The sequence below is a fragment of the Poecilia mexicana genome, unplaced genomic scaffold, assembly GCF_051168715.1.
Source record: "Poecilia mexicana isolate PSO_F unplaced genomic scaffold, ASM5116871v1 scaffold_17, whole genome shotgun sequence".
NCBI lineage: Eukaryota > Metazoa > Chordata > Actinopteri > Cyprinodontiformes > Poeciliidae > Poecilia > Poecilia mexicana.
Window position 1 is genome coordinate 13,886,473 of NW_028263386.1, and position 17,771 is coordinate 13,904,243.

The following is a 17,771-nucleotide window of genomic DNA, read 5'->3' on the forward strand; positions in this document are numbered from 1 at the left end:
GTGAGGAAACGAATTAAGTAATGCTTGTTATGATCAGTTTGGATGAACATCTAAATATCTGCTAGGGTTCCCAAACATTTTTCATGCAAAGATGTGTTTGAAATCTTCCAAGTTCTCAGTCCATTATGTTAATTCAAGAAATATAAAATGCCAAACTTCCCTTTGGATTTACAGCAGATATTCTAGAGTGGGCAGACTTTAAATATGAAAACTCAAAAATACAAGAAGCTGAAATAAAAGAAGCAGGGGAGGAAAGAAGCAAGAAAGCAAACATTGAAACAAAGAAAAGAACAAAGAAGCAAAGAAAGAAGAAAGGAGGAGAAAGAAGTCGAAAAAAAAGGGGGGAAGGAAGAATGACAAGAAAGGAAATGAAGACAAGGAGGACAGAATAAAGAAAGAAAGGACACAGGGATGGGAACTAAAACAAAAGGAAGGACAAAAAAAGGAAAGAAAGAAGGACAAGAAAGTATATGAGGAAGGAGAAAAGCATGGAGAACATTCAGACAGTTCTGGTGGGGAATAAAGTTTTTCTATAATTCTCCAAACATGGAAAATACTGAAACCAAATTCCAGACGTTTCCAGGCTACAGTAACCTTTTCTGTAATCAAAGGAATATATTTGATTTGTACATTGCTTTGAGGCTCTACTTTTCCCCAACAAAGAAATTCTGCGGCAAGTGCTCATGTTTTAGAAGAGCACTGCTTCCATATTTCTTTCATTAAAGTTATCTTTCCGAACACAAATTCTCAGAAGGGTTATATTAGCGAGGCTTTGCAGCACAAACACGATGGAGGTTGTTCTTTTCACTCTTGACTGAATTTAGCTCACTTGTTCTTTACGCCTGAGGCCTCTGTGTAACCATGACTCCACACAGCGGGGCCCCCAGATGCCTCATTCGATGAAAAGGTTGGTGGTGGATCAATACGGAAACAGCGAATGTTACTGGAAGACAAAAAAACACGAAGCAGATCAAAATCATTCCCTTATCTCCAGGCACATAAATACATATGTTATTATGAACAAACAGCAGAGAAATAATGAACATAAAGGAAAACTAAATAATATATCGCGAGGAAAAACAGAGTAAATTGAGAAAGAGCTTCTGGTGGAAAAATAAAAAAAAAGATGTGCTCAAATGAAGTTGGCGTACTTCAGCTGCTCGAGGGTTTTATGGTCCAGGTTGAGGCGAGGGTTGCCAGTGAGGTCCAGCTCCTGAAGTTTTGGAGGCAGATTCTCTGGGAGAGTGATCTCACTCAGCTCATTACAGCTCAGGTCCACACACTGGGGAAAAAAAAAACAAAAAAAAAAAAACAGAATGTTGCAGATGGAGGTTCAGAGCCGCCAAAACCACAGAGACTTCAAAAAGACGAGCTGCTGCTGAAGCCTTGCCTTCATCTCCATCAGCTGCATGACCTCAGGGAAGACCTCGATGGAGTTGGAGTGGGCAATAAGCGTGTGCATCCGTCTGCAGTTCATGATGGTGGTGGGAACAGTCTTCAGCATGTTTCCACTCAGGTCCACCTCCTCCAGCTCCTCCAACTTGGCCATTTTACTGGAGGGTAAAGAAGGAAACAGATGAGCTGAAGCACAAACTAATTTATTTAAAGAACAGGTGAGGTCAGCTGTCATAATGTGATCTTTTCCTTGCATGCGTGTACCGACTGTGCTACAAACACAAACATTGAGTCAAATGTCATCTCTCATCAGAAGTACATAGTTTTGTCTAAATTATCCTCCCTACTCGTTTCCAGGCTTGGAAAATGCTCAAATTGAATTTGATACTTTTCAGGACCACATGCAAACACTGTTAGATGGTGATGTAGATGCAGGTAAAGCAAAAATGTATCCTAAACTTATTTAGGAATTATACATTTTTAATTTATGAATAACCCCTCCCCCCATAACATTTATAATCATCTTTATAATGCATGTTCAGATTTCCTCCATAAATTTCTTGAAAAACTGAAATATTTCATTTTTACTGACTGATGATGACATTCCTTCAAAATAATAATAAGAAAAAAGGACAATAAAATAAATATTTTAATTATTCCAGGACGGGGGAAATTACTGTGAAGGAACTCTTTACCTGGCTGGGAAGGTTTGGAGGTGGTTGTATGCCATGTGCAAAACCCGCAGGTGTGTGTGACCCGTGAGCATCGGCACACACTTGTCCGTCAGCCAGTTATTGGTCAGGTAGAGCTCCTGCAGGATGCTGTGGCTTTCCTCTGACACACTGGAGGGTGGCAGGTGCTCCAGCTTGTTGGCTGATGCATTTACGCATCGTAAACTGAACCCAAAACACATGAGAAGTGCTCAGTTATTTTCATGGTATTTAAGGGAGAGAAAAACAGAGGTGAATATCTAAACTGGGAAACACATGGGGTTCAGGAATATTTTGAGATAATGAAAACTCAAAGGGCTGAGGGAGACTAGAAAAACCAGATTACTCATTGACTATAGTTTTTGGTCAGGTTGTTAAAATATGATGCAGTCTCATTGATGCAATCTAGATTGATTATCAGTACGCTCGCTGATAACCAAGCGTTTTCTCATGTCAGCTGATAAGCTGATTCTTGTTCCTCTAGTAACCAAAAGAAACATAATTTTTTTTTTCTTCTTCAGTTGGCTTTTAACAAGTTTGCATTTGTATAAACCTTGAGTGGAAAACCCTATACATTAAAAAAAAAAAAAACACACAGACCAATGAGTAGCTTTGTTAAAATACTAATTTTCCTCTCAGGCTGTTTTTAGATTTAATCTCTCTTTGTAATGTTTTCTTCAGTCAGTTCTGTCTTTGATCTTTGTACACCTGACGTTCCTGTTCCCTCAAGCTCCTCTTTGACTTCAGGATGCATAATTGTAAAAGAAAAAGAAAAAAGAAGAACAAAAAAAAAACAGTCACTTTCAGCCAATTCTTAAAGCTACCTGTTGGATTTGAGGAACAGGTTGCAGGGAAGCTCCACCAGTTGATTATGCTGAACATCCAAAACCTCCAGCAGAGGGCGCTCCACTCTTTCAGGCAGCTTCTGCAGCTGGTTATGTCCTGCACTCAGCTTCCTTAGACTGTTGCTGCAGAACAACCTGCAGCATGAGAAATATCCAGAGAGCTGGGTCAGCACTGACATGTGATGGATAAGACATTTCAACAGACACATAGATGATTGAGATGGATTGAAAGCTGAGGTTCTGTACGGCGGGCAGACAAGCAGATATAGATAAATTGAGGTAGACTGCAGTTATTGAAGAGAGAGTAAAAAGGGAAAGTGAAGGACAAAGCTGGATGTGCGGATGAGGAAGGAAGAAAATTTGAGAGTAGCAGCGCCTCTGGTGGCTCCTGTAACTGAAATTCATCATCCTGACACTTATTGGGTAAAAAAATAAATGTCCAGACAAAACAGAGACCAGTGGTAGAGAGAGAAGGAGAGAGAGAAAGAGGGAGAAGAACAGGAGAGAAACCAAGAGAGCAAGGTTGATGCAAAGCATGGCAAAGGGTAAAAGGTGCATCTGAAGTAACCTTCTAAAAATGCTACATAAAGAGAAGCAGCCGGTTCGAAAAGCATCTAGAGGTTAGCGGCTATCAGTGTGATTTATGAGGCTCTATGGGGGATAGATACATCACTTGACAAAGGGCACAGAGAATAACGCAGCATTGCTCCACATTTACAGGCATGTTTGCGGCGAGAGGGAGACTCACCTCGCCGGGAGCTCGGTGATGAGGTTGTGGCTCACGTCCAGGACTTCCAGTTTCTTTGCTTCACACAGCCAGTCTGGCAAGGACTCCATGTGGTTCCTGGTGGGGAACAAGGGGTGATGATGATGATGAATGATGTGCCGTTTTCAAACTGTGTTACTTAAATGGAATATAAGTTAGAGTGAATAAATGTCCCTTTTCTGCATTATGTAGCACTTTAGATTTAGGTAAATGGAGTCCTGGCAGTGCTGCTGCCTTATACTCAGATGGGGAAACTCTTCTTCATTATGCGACTCTCTGAAGGCCACTTGGTTTTGTCAAATTTTAAAATACATTATAAATCAAACATAGTCTCAATGTCGAGCTTTGTCAAATGTCAATGTCAAAACACTGAAATAAAAAAGTTTCCATCATTGTAAAGAGTAAAACAATTCACTATTGGGTTAGGGCTAGCAGTTTTTTTTTTTTTTACAATGTCCATTTACATTCTTCTTCAATAATCTTTATTCTCGTGCAGCTATGTGATCTTAAAAGCATGACCACTCATCATCTCTCATCTCCTCATCGTGGTAATAATAATTTACAAGTACAAACGAAGTGTGTCCTGAAAGTTAATGTGTTGAAAGCAGAAAAAAAAAATGGCCAAACATAAAGAGTTCAGGAAGCTAGACATCATCCAGAGTGTAATGGCTAGCCAAGCTAGTGTAGCTCAAAATGCTAAAGAAGTGGATGCTGTTTCAGAGAGCAAGGCAGCGGAAATGTTATTCTCTGATGGCTGTGGGCTCCTCAGCTGGATAATGCCACAAAGCAAAAATGGGATCTCAATTCAATCAAGTGAGATCCATGGAGGCCCCACCTCAAAGGGCTTAAAGGATCTGCTGCTAACATTTCGGTGCCAGATACCACAGAACACCTTCAGCTGTCTACTGGGTAACCATGAGCCATAAGGCTGTGTGTTTTCATGCATAAGCAAATGGTACATAAGAGATCAAATTTTGACTTAGGATTAGCTTGTTTTATTCCTACTTGTTTTCGGAAGGGTCAGACAGTTATGAATATATAGTGGGTGTACGTTAATCCAATAGATTCAGAATTCATCAGTTATTGGACTATTTTATTACAGTTCCTTTTTTACAAAACACAAATACTTCTTTTTTTTACTCACCTCGAGATATCCATGTAAGTGAGATTGGAGGGCACAGGACTTACATCCAGCTGTCGTAATTCTGTGGGGAGAAATCCAAACACATTAACCTACAGCAAGGACGGCCTAATAAAAAAGCAGGAAGATCTAAAATGAAGGAGAGGGCTGGGGAGGGGGAGCTGCAGGGTGACGATGAGCGAAGGGGAATGATGGAGAGGGACAATTAGAGTTTTATTGATGAGAAAAATCGAAAGAATGAGAACAGGTGAAAACACCTACAGAGAAGGGATTCGGGTACAGCTGAGATCGAAACAAGTGAGGACGTGGTTCAAAAGGAAAAGCTCTACCTACTAATTCAGAGCCACGCTCACCGTTGTTTGAGGCGTAGATGCCTTTGAGCAGGGAACCTTTGACCTTCAGACACGTTATGTGGTTCCTCTCGCAGTGGAGGACCTCCAGCCTGGGGAAGATGGAGGCGTCCAGCTCCGTCAGCCGGTTATCCCGCAGGTCCAGATGGGTCACGTGCCTCAGCAGGTCCGGCTCGTCTGGCACCATGACGGAGATCTTATTCAGCCTAACAGAGGAGGAGAGGGGTTCATCTTCAGCTGGGCCAGACTGTGAATTGTGTTTACATGTTAGTTGTGGATTTCTGTTGCACAAGCAGAAGGAGATGTTGTTGCCCTCTGTTCAGTAGGAGTGTGATTTACAAAAAGCCAAAGAAGAGTAACGACTGCAGCTGATTTCAAAATTTCTTCGACAAACTTTTAGTGAAGCATTAACTGTGAAATAGTGCAAGTCACTCCAGCTCTGCGTTTCCCCAGACGACAAGAGGGGACTTAATGTGTAGGCAAATGATTTCTTCATTTCGTGCTCTTTAGCCGTCCAGCTCTGTGACGGAATCCGCCTGATGTTTTTGTTTCCATAATTAGTGGGATTAAAGCATGTCAATGTGTATAACAGTGGAGACAGGAATGGTTGGAAAATCAAAGTCATGCATTGTTCTGGGCAGAGTTCACTGAGTTCATTCAGAAAATCCCTTCTAAACGTAAAAGCTACCGCCTGTGGCGGTTTACCTTAGATCGATGTGCTTGACATGGAGCAGTCTGAAATTCTGCAGGGTGAGCGTTTCCTGGTTGTTTCCAGCCATGCAAAGCTTCTCCATGGAGGCCAAGCGTTCGAGCACCTGGGGCACATGGCTGAACTGGTTGAAGGAAAGGCCTAAGTAGCTCAGCCTCTGCAGGGACCCCAGCTCACACGGCAGCTCACTCAAACTGTTTCCGTCCAACAGGAACGTCTGCAAACTGAAAGAGGAACGATCAGGGATTTTGACAAGGACACATCTAACGTTTTCTCAGGATTTTTATCAAGCAACATCAGATCAACATGTAACACGCTGTGCCTCAATAATCAGTTTACTTAATGTCCAGTAGATGGCAGCAGCAGAATAGCTACCCTGCTGGTCACTTTAGGAATTTACAGGCATACCAGATCCGTCCTGCAGATTACCTTCTCATCTTCAAAAGTTCATACCCTGCATACCAGCATGTTTGGCTTCAACTGAGGTCTGAATATGAAGGAGTGTTCTGAAATGTAATCCCAGAACTCGTTCACATTTTGTGTCTTTACGACCACAAACTTTAGCTTAGATTAATGGGGTTTTATGTGACAGACCACGAACAACACCGAGTTGACTAACATTGAGAGCTTAAAGAGAAACGATGCACGGTTTTCAACTAGAAATCCACCGAGTACGACATGTATTTGTTTTAAGCCTTCCTGAGTCAAAGCGCAATTGCAAATCTTTTAGGATGTGGCTCTACAAGCTTTGCATATTTGGAGATAAAACATTTACCAATCCTGGTAAAAACAGTATATTCCCAGTTAGACTCAATGAAGTGTCAATTTTCAAATGTTGCCACCGATTCTGAGGTGCATGCAGGTCTGGAATTTGACTGGGCAAGTCTAATGTAAGGAAGCATCATGTTCTTAACCATTTCAGCTCCTGATCTGTTTAGGGCAGTTGTCCTACTTGCAGGTGGACCTTCACTCAGTTTCAGGTTTTATGTTGCCTCTGATGGGTTTTCTTCCTGGAATGTCCTGTAGTTAGTGTCCTCAAAAAATTGCATCCCCACACCAACTTTCATGGTGGGGATGGTGTCTTAAATAAAAGTACGAGAAATAAGATGATTTCTGAGAATATTCAGAAGTTCTATTGGAATTAAGCTGAAAAACAAATGCACACTATATTTCTCTTCATTTTATTTGGGAGAAATTTTGAAAACCATCTATGTTTTTCCTTTTATTGCTTAATCACATATTGTTTGTGCTGATCTTTCACATAAAATGCCAACAAAAGACACCGAAGTTGACTGATTCACAGGGCTGTGATTCCTTGCGTAAAACATTTTATACCGTCTCTCGTTGTCAGCAAGTGGCTGACAACTACAGCTACGTGCTGGTAATGTTTGCACAGGTTATGTTTGTCAGAATTGTGTAGAAAAATGAATGTTTAGCAGCTTAAGGAGATTAATAAAATCTGTCAGCAAATGTGTCCAAACCCAACTCATAGCTGATTAAAAAATATTTTTCAACAAAGTTTACAGACAAACCAAGCTTATTACCCACTGACCAGGCCATTGTTAAGCTGAGATCATTACAAACAACACAATACAAACATAAATAAATAAATAAGTAGACCAAAAGTACTGCATGAGTAAGGTCACTATTCACCCTTTTAAAATTCACACATTTGGCTATGCAAACATTTGGCACAGAGACAAACAGAAATGTGGTGCACTATTGCAAAAAGTGTGTCTCCAGAAACTAATAGCAGATAGAGGAAGGTAAACACCAAAAGGAAACAAAATAGAAAATATCTTCAAAATCAAATATTGGGAAGTATATTAAGCCCCTGACATCACCAAAGATTTAGATCTTTAATATATATTACTTTTGCTTTTTGAAACTGGTTAAAAAAAAAAAAAAGAAAAGTTTTCTTTCCATTGTTTCTGTGTAAACTGCTTCTTTTGCTTACTTGCTCATGGCCCCCACAGAGCTGGGGACAGAGTCCATGTAGTTACAGCTGAGGTTGACCTCTGTCAGGGTGGGGATGTCACAAATGGCCAACGGGAACTGACCAAGGTGGTTGTTGGAGAGGTTGAGGCTGCGGAGACGAGAGAACCTGGAGGAGAAGAGAACGGAGATGGAGAGGGTAAACTGAAAAGCTTGCTTATACGTTGTAAGGATTAATATTGCAACACAAATATAGCGCATTCATAAATATATTGATGGGGACTGAAGCAAAGTCTAGCTTGCATATATTTAGTTAAATAAAAAACAAAACAAAACAAAACAACAAAAAAGAAACAATGAATTTCAACACCCCCAAAGACAGAGTAGTTTTTAAAGATTCACGTTGATTTGTTGAGTAAACAAATGAAGCATGAGTGTGTGTTATTTATTTAAACATCAGAGGCCAGTGGCATTCAGTGTGTCCCCTCATGACATATTAATAACCCTTATAGAAGACCTTAGGAAGAAAGGAGACCAAAACTAAAGTGAACTTTGTAGAATGAGTTTTTCTTTATTTATCACACAAACAACTTTTTTTGTTCCCCACGGCAGCTGCTGTAACCAGCATTTGATCGTGTTTTTTTTTTTTCCAAACTCAAGCTAAGCACACATTCACGCAATATATCATGACAATGATAAGGATGTCGGAGTTATTGATTAGGGTGGCCAAGTAATTCCAGCTGAGGGCGGCTCCTGCTGGAAACTAGAGGAGGTTAAGTTAGAAAACGCCTCTTGATCACTAAATCAGTCTCTGCAAATGGCTGACCAAAAGACTCATGCCTTCGCCTCAGTCTCTCCGCGCCTCCTCCATTATATCATGTTAAGTCATTCTGACATGTGAGACCAGATCTATTCTTTTTGTTTTTTTTAATCAGGTAACCAGGAATCAGACCATTTTCAGCTTAATCAGCAACAGTTACCGACGTTACCCTTACTAATCATTAACATAAGATACTAACCAGATAGTTTAAAACCTGATCTTGGTAGTCACGTTGTCTTCTTACTGAAATAATAGTAAAACTGTGTTACAGAGACTGCTCTCTGAGACACAGCATAATGTCGCCTCTGCTCCAGATTTAAATAATTCATCTCGGCTGAGCAAGAAAAAAAAAATATCTTGAATGTTCTTACTTATCCACCTTCATTGCAGCGCTAACGAAGAACTGATTATGTGAGCAACTCCCAGCGTGATAGCATCATTTTGGTTTGTTTTAGCTGCAGTTTTAAAGTACTGGCTAGCATATATGCTTAATTTTATTTATTTATTTATTTTTTGTCTGTAACAATAAAACACTTGCTCTTGTGCTCTCAGTAATCGTACACATATACTCCACAAGAACAGAGCAATTTTGTTCTTTCGTGGTAGCAAGAACAAGAACAAGGTTCTGGTCATGTATTTCATATTGCAAATCTTACAAAGTCCTCATAGGACCTTTATTCTGCAGCATTTGTACAGAATAATTTCCAGACACCACACAGGAAAAAAAGTTCTGTATGGTTGAGGTGTTAAAAACAAGCTGCAAGAACTCCCAAACCCGGACTCCAAATGTAATTTTGTTCTTCAGTCCTGGGAGAGAGAACAAATTACTCTGTTGCTGCTGAATTTGTAAAGGTCTGTAGACGGATAGTTCTTAAAGAAAAACTTGAATCAGCTCCAATTGAGGTCAGCAGGTTGGAGTTTTACATCAACAGAGATTGGAAATCGGCCAAAAAACCCAAATGGTGCATTTCTATTACATTAAAGCAACCGAGGAAATGCTCGTCTCACCTTAATGACCTAAAACGGTGAACTCTCACCTGATGAAGTGTCAAAACATTCAAATTTTCAAAATTTACTTTGTCTTAGAATAGGCAAAAAGTTAATTATATCGCATTTTGCCCTCCGTAGTCCACATTTAATACCAACAAAAAATGAAAGAGAAAAAAAATCTACTGACTATCACAAGATTTTTGATAAAACCCTTTGGCATATTTCTGTTACAAAAACATGCAAAGCGATTAAGTTTGCAATTTAGTTCTGAATATCCTACTTCCAGAATAGATAATGCTACAACAACATCACTGGATTATGGAGGCCAAATATGCTTAAGTTCTTTAAAAGAGACAAGCCGATCAAGAATCCAACAACTGATCGCAAAGCAAAAACTTCATCCAAATACGAGCTCAGATGTAAGATCTATGTCTTTGTAAATACATTTAACTCTCCTGTGAAGAAAGCAGTAGAACTGTCATTCAATGACATGTCATTTGTTTTTGCTGTTCTGTAATGATAGTATCAGTTTGCTCGTTTTGCCCCAACATGTGTCATAATCAAATACATGTTTCAAAAAGTTAGAGATATGAAAATGAGAAGGTAATGTGTTGATTTAGTATTTGCTTCTGGGTCATAATGGTTGTCTCCTTTTTTTTGTGCACAAATTCCCAACGGGGGAACAGCCAATCATGGCCCTCTCCCTCCCCAACTGACCTGCACACACAGGAGAGTTTCACACTCAGAAAACATCCAGACATTTTCAGATGTTTCAGATGTGACTGATGGCTAATTGCCCCTACAAGTAGAGGTCATGCTTGGGAAACTACCTAAAGGAATCTGATGTTTCTTAGATCTATCACAAAAATCTCACTTAATTACTGGAAGTGCTGTTTTAAATCATTTTAATAAAACAAATCAACATTTCCTTCCAAAACTGAAAAATAATGAAATCTGGAAGTATTTGGCAAGTAAAACCCAGATGTGTCATATCAGAGGCCAAATTAGACAAAAAGGGAGAGAGTACTGGAGTACTATTACATTAATAAGCTGACTTGAAGTTAAAAAAAAAATGCTTACAAATGCCATCAAAAAACTGTCAGTTAGCTCATTGTTTCAAAGGTCCAGCCAAGAAGTCCATTTATAGCTTTTTGAGCAGCTGCTGTGTTTTGGGCAAATCTCTGATAAACCCCTGGTACAGTGTGCCAAGCTCTAAAATGGCCAAAAGACAAAGCGGGCATCTAGCTGGTGAACAATGTGGAGCATTTAGCAGTTTGAAAACCCAGAAATCCTCTGATGAAAAGAAAATATAAGGTGAAGAGAGAATGAATATTTTGTTAGGTGAATCAAGAATCAATTTCATTTTTTTTTTGTAACAAAGGTTTAGAGGTAGAGTATAAAAGCATAAAATTCAAATTTTTGATTTATGCCAAGATTTAAAAATCCCATTACTGATACTATCCTATAGCGATAACATAAGAGCATTTAAAATATTTGTCTAGAATTTCTGCCTCAACTATTTGAGGTAGAAGCAGAAAAGATATCACACCACTATGTAAAAGAGGAATCATCATTAAAAAAAAGAAAAAAAAGGTTTTAACTTTGTCTTAAACAAAGTGTAATGATTAAGAACTGTTTTTGGGGTTTAGCACCTTACTATTATAACCTGCTGTTAACAATTACCCCCAGGATGTAGATCTTCCACAGATTTCTAACTCTTTTATGTTAACATAATGACAGCGAGAGGATAAAAATTCAAAGGGATAAACAGAGCAATGTTGCTGTACTCCATTTAGCCTTCCGGTTATCTGCACAAGGTCTTGCTCTGTTGGAGCCTGAATGAACCGCGGACATATAAAAAATAGTTTTTATTTTAATAGCTTCTTAAAATCTCTGTTTCCTCTGACTTTGTTTTTTAAACATCTCCCTCATACTGAAATTGGCTAATTTTGACTCTTTCTGTTCTAGTGACATCTACTTTGGTGCATTAACAAACAAACAAAAAAAAGATTGGATTTTTGAGTTTTATATAAATGACAATAACAGTCCACATCAAAATGCAGAGGCAGTACACAATGTAGTACACTTCTCAACCTCGCCTGCTTGATGCAGGCCTCTCAAGGGAAATGTGGGAACTCAAGTAACTCTGCTGCATGTTTCTGTCAAAATCCCTCTATTTTCAGCTAAACTATTCATCTCTTTCTCATTACTGACCTCATTTTCTGTCATGCTGGGTCAAATGCGGATGAGCCTACTTAGATTTGGCAAAGCAAAATAGATGCTATCTCCCTTGACCAGCAGGGGAGCTGTGCATCCCGTATTCTGAGTTAAAAACCGGTTTTCCCTCCCATGTCATCCTCCTTTCAACATCAGTCATTATTATCCTGGAGATTAAAAGGGAAATAAAGATGAGTCAAACTAATATTACCATGACAGGGACTTGTAACAATTTGACCCCATTTGTCAGGAAGGCACAAAAGCATGTCGGATTAAACACACACTGCCAAGCAAACACAGAGTTCTCTAGGACAGCTAAAAATAAAAGAAAATTTAAAAAACACACACACAAAAAAAACATAAAAATGTCATACTGTATCATGACTTTGCATGCACTGACCCCAAATCTACAGCCTGCAGCCAAATTTACAGGCAAGCGACTTCTCTACTAACACACTCTCCGCTTTGCACACATACATGCAGTACGGAGTTACAGTGACAAGCATAAAAGTGAAGCGGTATATTATATATTATATATGGCTACACACACACATGGCCACACATGCAGCATCCAGTGTCTTGCCTGTGGTCTTTAATCTGGGACCATGATAAGCACGCAGCAGATGGTGCCCACAGAGAGAAAGAGTAAGACAGGCAAGGCACATTAAAAGCTTCCCTGCAGTCGCTTCTATCCTTCTGGGCTCTTTTGGCCTACACTCCAGCAACCCTGGCTGGCTTCATTGGTCCTCTTGTGCCAATGGCTCTTGTCCTAGTCTGGTCAGGTTGATGACATGCAAGTACGCGGCTAAAACCCAAATCTCTCCAAATCAGACAGCCACGTCCTGGTGTTTTCATTGAAGCCTCGCCGTCAGTGTCTCGTCTCTCATCTTTTCATATCACACGTTTCCTTTAGCGCATGGTTTATGCTTCGCTTTCCTAAACCTCACCTTGGCACAAAGTTCATCATCTGAGCCACAACATTCACTTCAAAAACCAATTTGACCCATCCATACTTTCCCATCAGTTTTTTTTTTGTTTGTACTTTGTTATGTTGCAAACACAAAGTTTATTTTCTGTGATGATGGATGAAGTGCATACTTGTAAAGTGGAAAGACAGTAAAACACGGTTTTCAAACTTTGTTTTACAAAAAAAAAAAATGTCTGAAAAAATGTTGCGTCATTCCTTTGTAGAATCACCTTTTCACTGCAATTACAGCTGCAAATGTTTGGAGGCATGTCTCAATGACCTTTTTACATCCAGAGAGAAATCTTCCTGTGGCTCTCTGCAGCTGCTCTGGCACTTCTGTTGGGCCTCTTGGCTGCTTCTCTGATTTATGCTCTCCTTGGTCAGCCTGTTACTTCAGGCGGACACCTAACCCTAACACATAGATCTGCAGGTGTGCCACACACTTTACAATTTCAGGAGATGTAGTGAACATTCTTAGGAGTGAGTATCGTTTTATAATCTTACCCTAGTTTAAACCTCTCCACAAATTTATCCCTGACCCGTCTGCTGTGTTTTTCTTTTTTTTTTTGTAATTATGGCGCTGTCCGCTCACTAATGTTCTCTAACCTCTAAGGCCTTAACAGAATAGCAATTTTTCCACAAAATGTGGAAAAGTTCAAGTGGCATAAATACATCAATGCTATGTGCAAAAGTATACATTTCCAGAAATCACCCCCCATGATGTCTAGTCTTAGATGTTTTTCCTGTAGGTAAGTCACAGTATCATACCTTTGCAGTTGCTGAAGGCGATGGTCTGCAGGCAGGAAGTTGTGTTTTAGGTTGAGGTGGGTGAGGTCGTGGCTATAAAAGAGGTTGGGGGGAAGAAGTTCCAGACTGCAGCAGGACAAATCAACCGAGTTGATTCTCTGTGACACCATCTAATAGAAAGTAGGGAAAGTGTAAAAACTGAGTGGGATTAAAAAAAAAATGCAGTTGAACAGTATTATCTCCATCACATGAGAATTGTAGTCGTGTATATAACCACGGCAGGGGTCAAACATCAGACAAAAAAAAAAAAAAAAAAAGGTTTTGACCTAACATTGAGAACTTTAAATTGTTCGATCCACCTAAATGTTGAAGAGTGAAGTAGTAGTTTTGCGTTTCCTTAATTAACAGAGACACCAAAGCACCACATTTAAAAGGCCAGAATAAATGTCTTTCTCATTTTAAGGAGGAAATTCTACAATTTGTGAACTTGAGCCTTTAAGAGTGGAGTTAGCCTGCAGCTCTGTAGTCATCGCTGGAGCACGTGCCGTCTTTATCCAAGCGTCTATTCTGAGTGTCCCTTTGGGTACCGGTGACATGCACGTCCCTGTTAATATTTAGAAAAGAGGTTTTCTGGCTATGTCCTACTTGAGTTCAAATGAGAGACGGGAGAAAGAGAGAGAGAGAGAGAGAGAGAGAGAGAGAGAGAGAGAGAGACAGTGTGTGTGAGGGCACCTAGAGACAATGGCTTTATCCACCACAGATAGGAGCGTGCCAGTAGTCAGCTATAAGATGCTTTTGAACTGTTAAATTAATTTAATTCTGATTAAGCGATCTAATTTTTTTCTAATTAAAGTTAAAGAAAAGGACTCCTTAATATATGTATGAATATTTGGTTACTTTCGCTAACCAAATATTCTACTTTTATATTATCTTTTAATAATATTAAAAGATAATAAAGATTATTATATTTTAATATTATTAAAATATAATAATATTAGATCTCAACCCAGTTGCTGTAATTGTCATTGAATATTTTGAAAAGTAAAAATTATTTTCAACATTCTATTTTTGTTAAAATAATTAAGAAACATGCTTCAATATCTAGTGGGAGAAGACTGTCATTTCCAATCGCAAACAAAACTTTTTGTCCACTGAAGTATTTAAATTAGAAAGTTGAATTTTAGTAATTTCAGCAATCTCCTTAGACATTTTCTTTGCATGATGCATGGCAATAGTTTGATCCCTCGCATACAAACAAACATCTTTTTCATTCCAACATGTGTCTTCTAGCATTGTTGAAAGAAAAAGTTACTCACAGTTGTGGTTAAATAACTTGGTGCCAACTGAAACATAATCGTCCATGCAGTAATCTACTGAGAGTTTTTCACTTTGTTCGCTTTGATAAATCCAGGTGGTAACTTTTTTTTTTTTTTTTTTGAAAGGCTGTGTACTTTATATCTTCTCAGTTGAGGGACTCCATTTAATCAGCAAAAACACAAAAATCTCAGTGGATGGGTTCAAAAATATTTGTTTACAACCTTGTCTGCAATTTTATGCCCACTTGGCCATTCCACAGTGGCATTACGGTGCATGTCAGCTGAACAAATACAAAACGGACCTGACACTTTTGTAGTGCAGAAGAAACATATGCTTTTGTTGGGTTTTTTTCCCCCTTCCAACTCCCTCACACACTCCGTACCTTGGCAGCGTGTCTGTGCCAGCGCAGGTGCTCTGTGAAGCTGTCAAAGCTGACATAGTAGGTTTGACTTTGAGGCCCTGCCGAGCTGAAGGCCAAACAGTGATTGTGCTTCTTCACCTCCTCCACCTGTAGTCAAGGTAAATATAAGAGTGACAACAGGCTTTGAACCACTTTGACCACACACACACACACACGCACACACCCACGCACACACACAAATATGAGTGATTTATAAAATAGATGAGAGGAAACGAGGAACAAAACGAAGACAGGGATGACTAATTTGAAATGACTACTTTGAAATAACTTCCGTTGAAGCAGTAAAATACTGAATGCCTGCAGGGTAGATTAACTCAGTCACCAGGACAGTTATGAAAATATGCAAAGCACGCACTCGTCTGATAAACACCTGTGCGTGACAGAGGCAACGACAAAAGTAGGTGAAACATCTTTTTTTTTTTGAAAATGCATTCACACTGGATCATAGGATAGCCTTTGTGAATGAATAGCTGATTGAGTATGGAGCTTGAATGGAACACCAGCACACGCACTCCGAATGTAAACAAACGCGGACTTGTGTTGTGTGTGAGATGTTTAGAAACAGGGTGTGGCGGGGGTATGGAGTGTTCTTTGTGTCAGGCATAAAAGTAGATAATTATTTCCCTGAAAGCCCTTGGACCTTATTTGGCAAGTAGGCATACAAGGCTATAAATGGACAAAGGTGAATTTATTGAGCGCTATTGCACAGAAGATTAAAGTGTGTGACGGCTTCGGATTAGAAAGGAACGATAGATTCTAAAAAAGCTGAAAACATTCAGACAGAACCAGTGGCTCTCTGATCTGAATTTAATAAAAACACAAACGATATGAATATCAAACTCAAACCAAAGAACAGTTACTGAGGGTCACACACTGATCGTCAGGTCATTTCCCGACGTTATCGTTTTACGATTCGAAGCATAGACCATAAAAACACTGAAACAAAATGGATAAGCAGGAAAATGTGTGTCGTGTGTTTCCTTCACATACCTTCCCACCGATGAGCGGCAGGATGTGCATCTTCCCGATCTGGCTCTCCTTGACAGAGGAGACGATGAGGCAGGTGCCGCATAGAATGACCTGCCGTCTTGTCCAGCGGTTGACCGGCAGCTGGAGCTTCCCTTTCCGGACGTTGTAGGTCCCTGAGAGCTGGACCCGCTCAGAACTCTCAATACTTTGGGGCTTCCCTGTAAAAAAACAAAAAAATAAAATAAAAAAGGTTTAATACAAAATACATTGGCAAGTACATAGGTAAATAGGCATGGTAGTGCATTTAAAAATGTATTTAAAAGAAAACCTATGGCTATTGACAGCATAAGACATAATTAAAATCATAATTGGCTTTTCTGTTGTGTTTCCAAATCAAGTAAGTAATTTTACATGCATTTTTTGATTTTTTCACAAATGGATAGTAAGTAATCTGGATCCGCAGTCCCCGACCTATTTATGTTATTGAATATTTAAATATGACAGACCATATTCTTGATATATGAAAAAAACCAAGAGAGACTTTTTTTTTTTTTTTTTACCAAATATATACTCCTATAACGGAAACTGGTTAATCCTCTCAAACAAAATGTATCCTGGTTTTCTTCACCTTACTAGTGACCATGCTAGTCCTCAATTTATGAACTCAAGCTGGAGACTTTGGTATCACACTCTTGGGTTAATGTGATGCTATGCTCTAATGTCCAAGTTTAGCATTCCAAATATCACTTGGTTACTCTTTTTCAGCTTTTGGTAAGTTATCAGAAGAAAACTTGCAGTTTTCAATTCATAATCTTTTTTTTTTAAGTAGTTAAAATTGTAAAAGTAGTGAAAATGACTGCATATGTGACTTTTACAAACAACCAGTGCATGGAATCATATGTGTGGGTCCGGACATCTGCTATCTGTCATTTGAGCATCAGCTCTCAATAGTAGAAGGCTAACCTGTTACTCTCAGATGTTTTCTGACTAGGGCTAATAAAGTAGCCAAACTGTAACAAAACTGACTTCAGTGACATTCTGATAAAGGATCACATATCTTTTGTGTATCTTAAATATCATCTATGCAGAGCCAAAGGTGACAAAAAGCTTCATTACCACACAACCGAGCAAACCGGTGGAACAGCAAACGATCCATCACGTTCAACATAAATGTTAGGCTTGGATGGCCTACTTTTGCAGACAGAATATAACAGTGCTGATTTACATTCAGTGAGGTACATCTTACATTATTATTGACGCAGATAACAGCTGTGTGTCTCCTTAATTAGGCTCTTGGAAATTCTGAGCTCCCTCAGTTTTATCCATTTGTCTGCCTTTTATTTATATTTTTTTTACCCAGTTCAGTCTTGCCACTGCAACCCTGCCAAACCTGACTTTCAGACTGCTTATCAGGCGTTCTGTCAGCTGAGGCTGTGTTATCACCCTGTCTAAACACCCAACTGCTTTCTGTC

General features: G+C 39.3%; 1 protein-coding gene across 1 annotated transcript in view; it reads right to left on the reverse strand.

Moving 5' to 3' along the window:
* phlpp1 (PH domain and leucine rich repeat protein phosphatase 1) overlaps nt 1-17,771 on the reverse strand; it is a 50,707-nt gene that overhangs the window by 3,748 nt on the left and 29,188 nt on the right. Inside the window, exons 2-14 of the mRNA XM_015000510.2 lie at nt 16,321-16,517; nt 15,292-15,417; nt 13,614-13,762; nt 7,874-8,020; nt 5,913-6,140; nt 5,211-5,413; nt 4,861-4,921; nt 3,699-3,794; nt 2,930-3,085; nt 2,091-2,291; nt 1,391-1,553; nt 1,152-1,282; nt 830-943 (exon numbers count right to left, since the gene is read on the reverse strand). Of these exons, the coding sequence (XP_014855996.2) occupies nt 830-943; nt 1,152-1,282; nt 1,391-1,553; nt 2,091-2,291; nt 2,930-3,085; nt 3,699-3,794; nt 4,861-4,921; nt 5,211-5,413; nt 5,913-6,140; nt 7,874-8,020; nt 13,614-13,762; nt 15,292-15,417; nt 16,321-16,517 (1,972 nt within the window). The remainder of the gene's footprint in view (nt 1-829; nt 944-1,151; nt 1,283-1,390; nt 1,554-2,090; nt 2,292-2,929; nt 3,086-3,698; nt 3,795-4,860; nt 4,922-5,210; nt 5,414-5,912; nt 6,141-7,873; nt 8,021-13,613; nt 13,763-15,291; nt 15,418-16,320; nt 16,518-17,771) is intronic.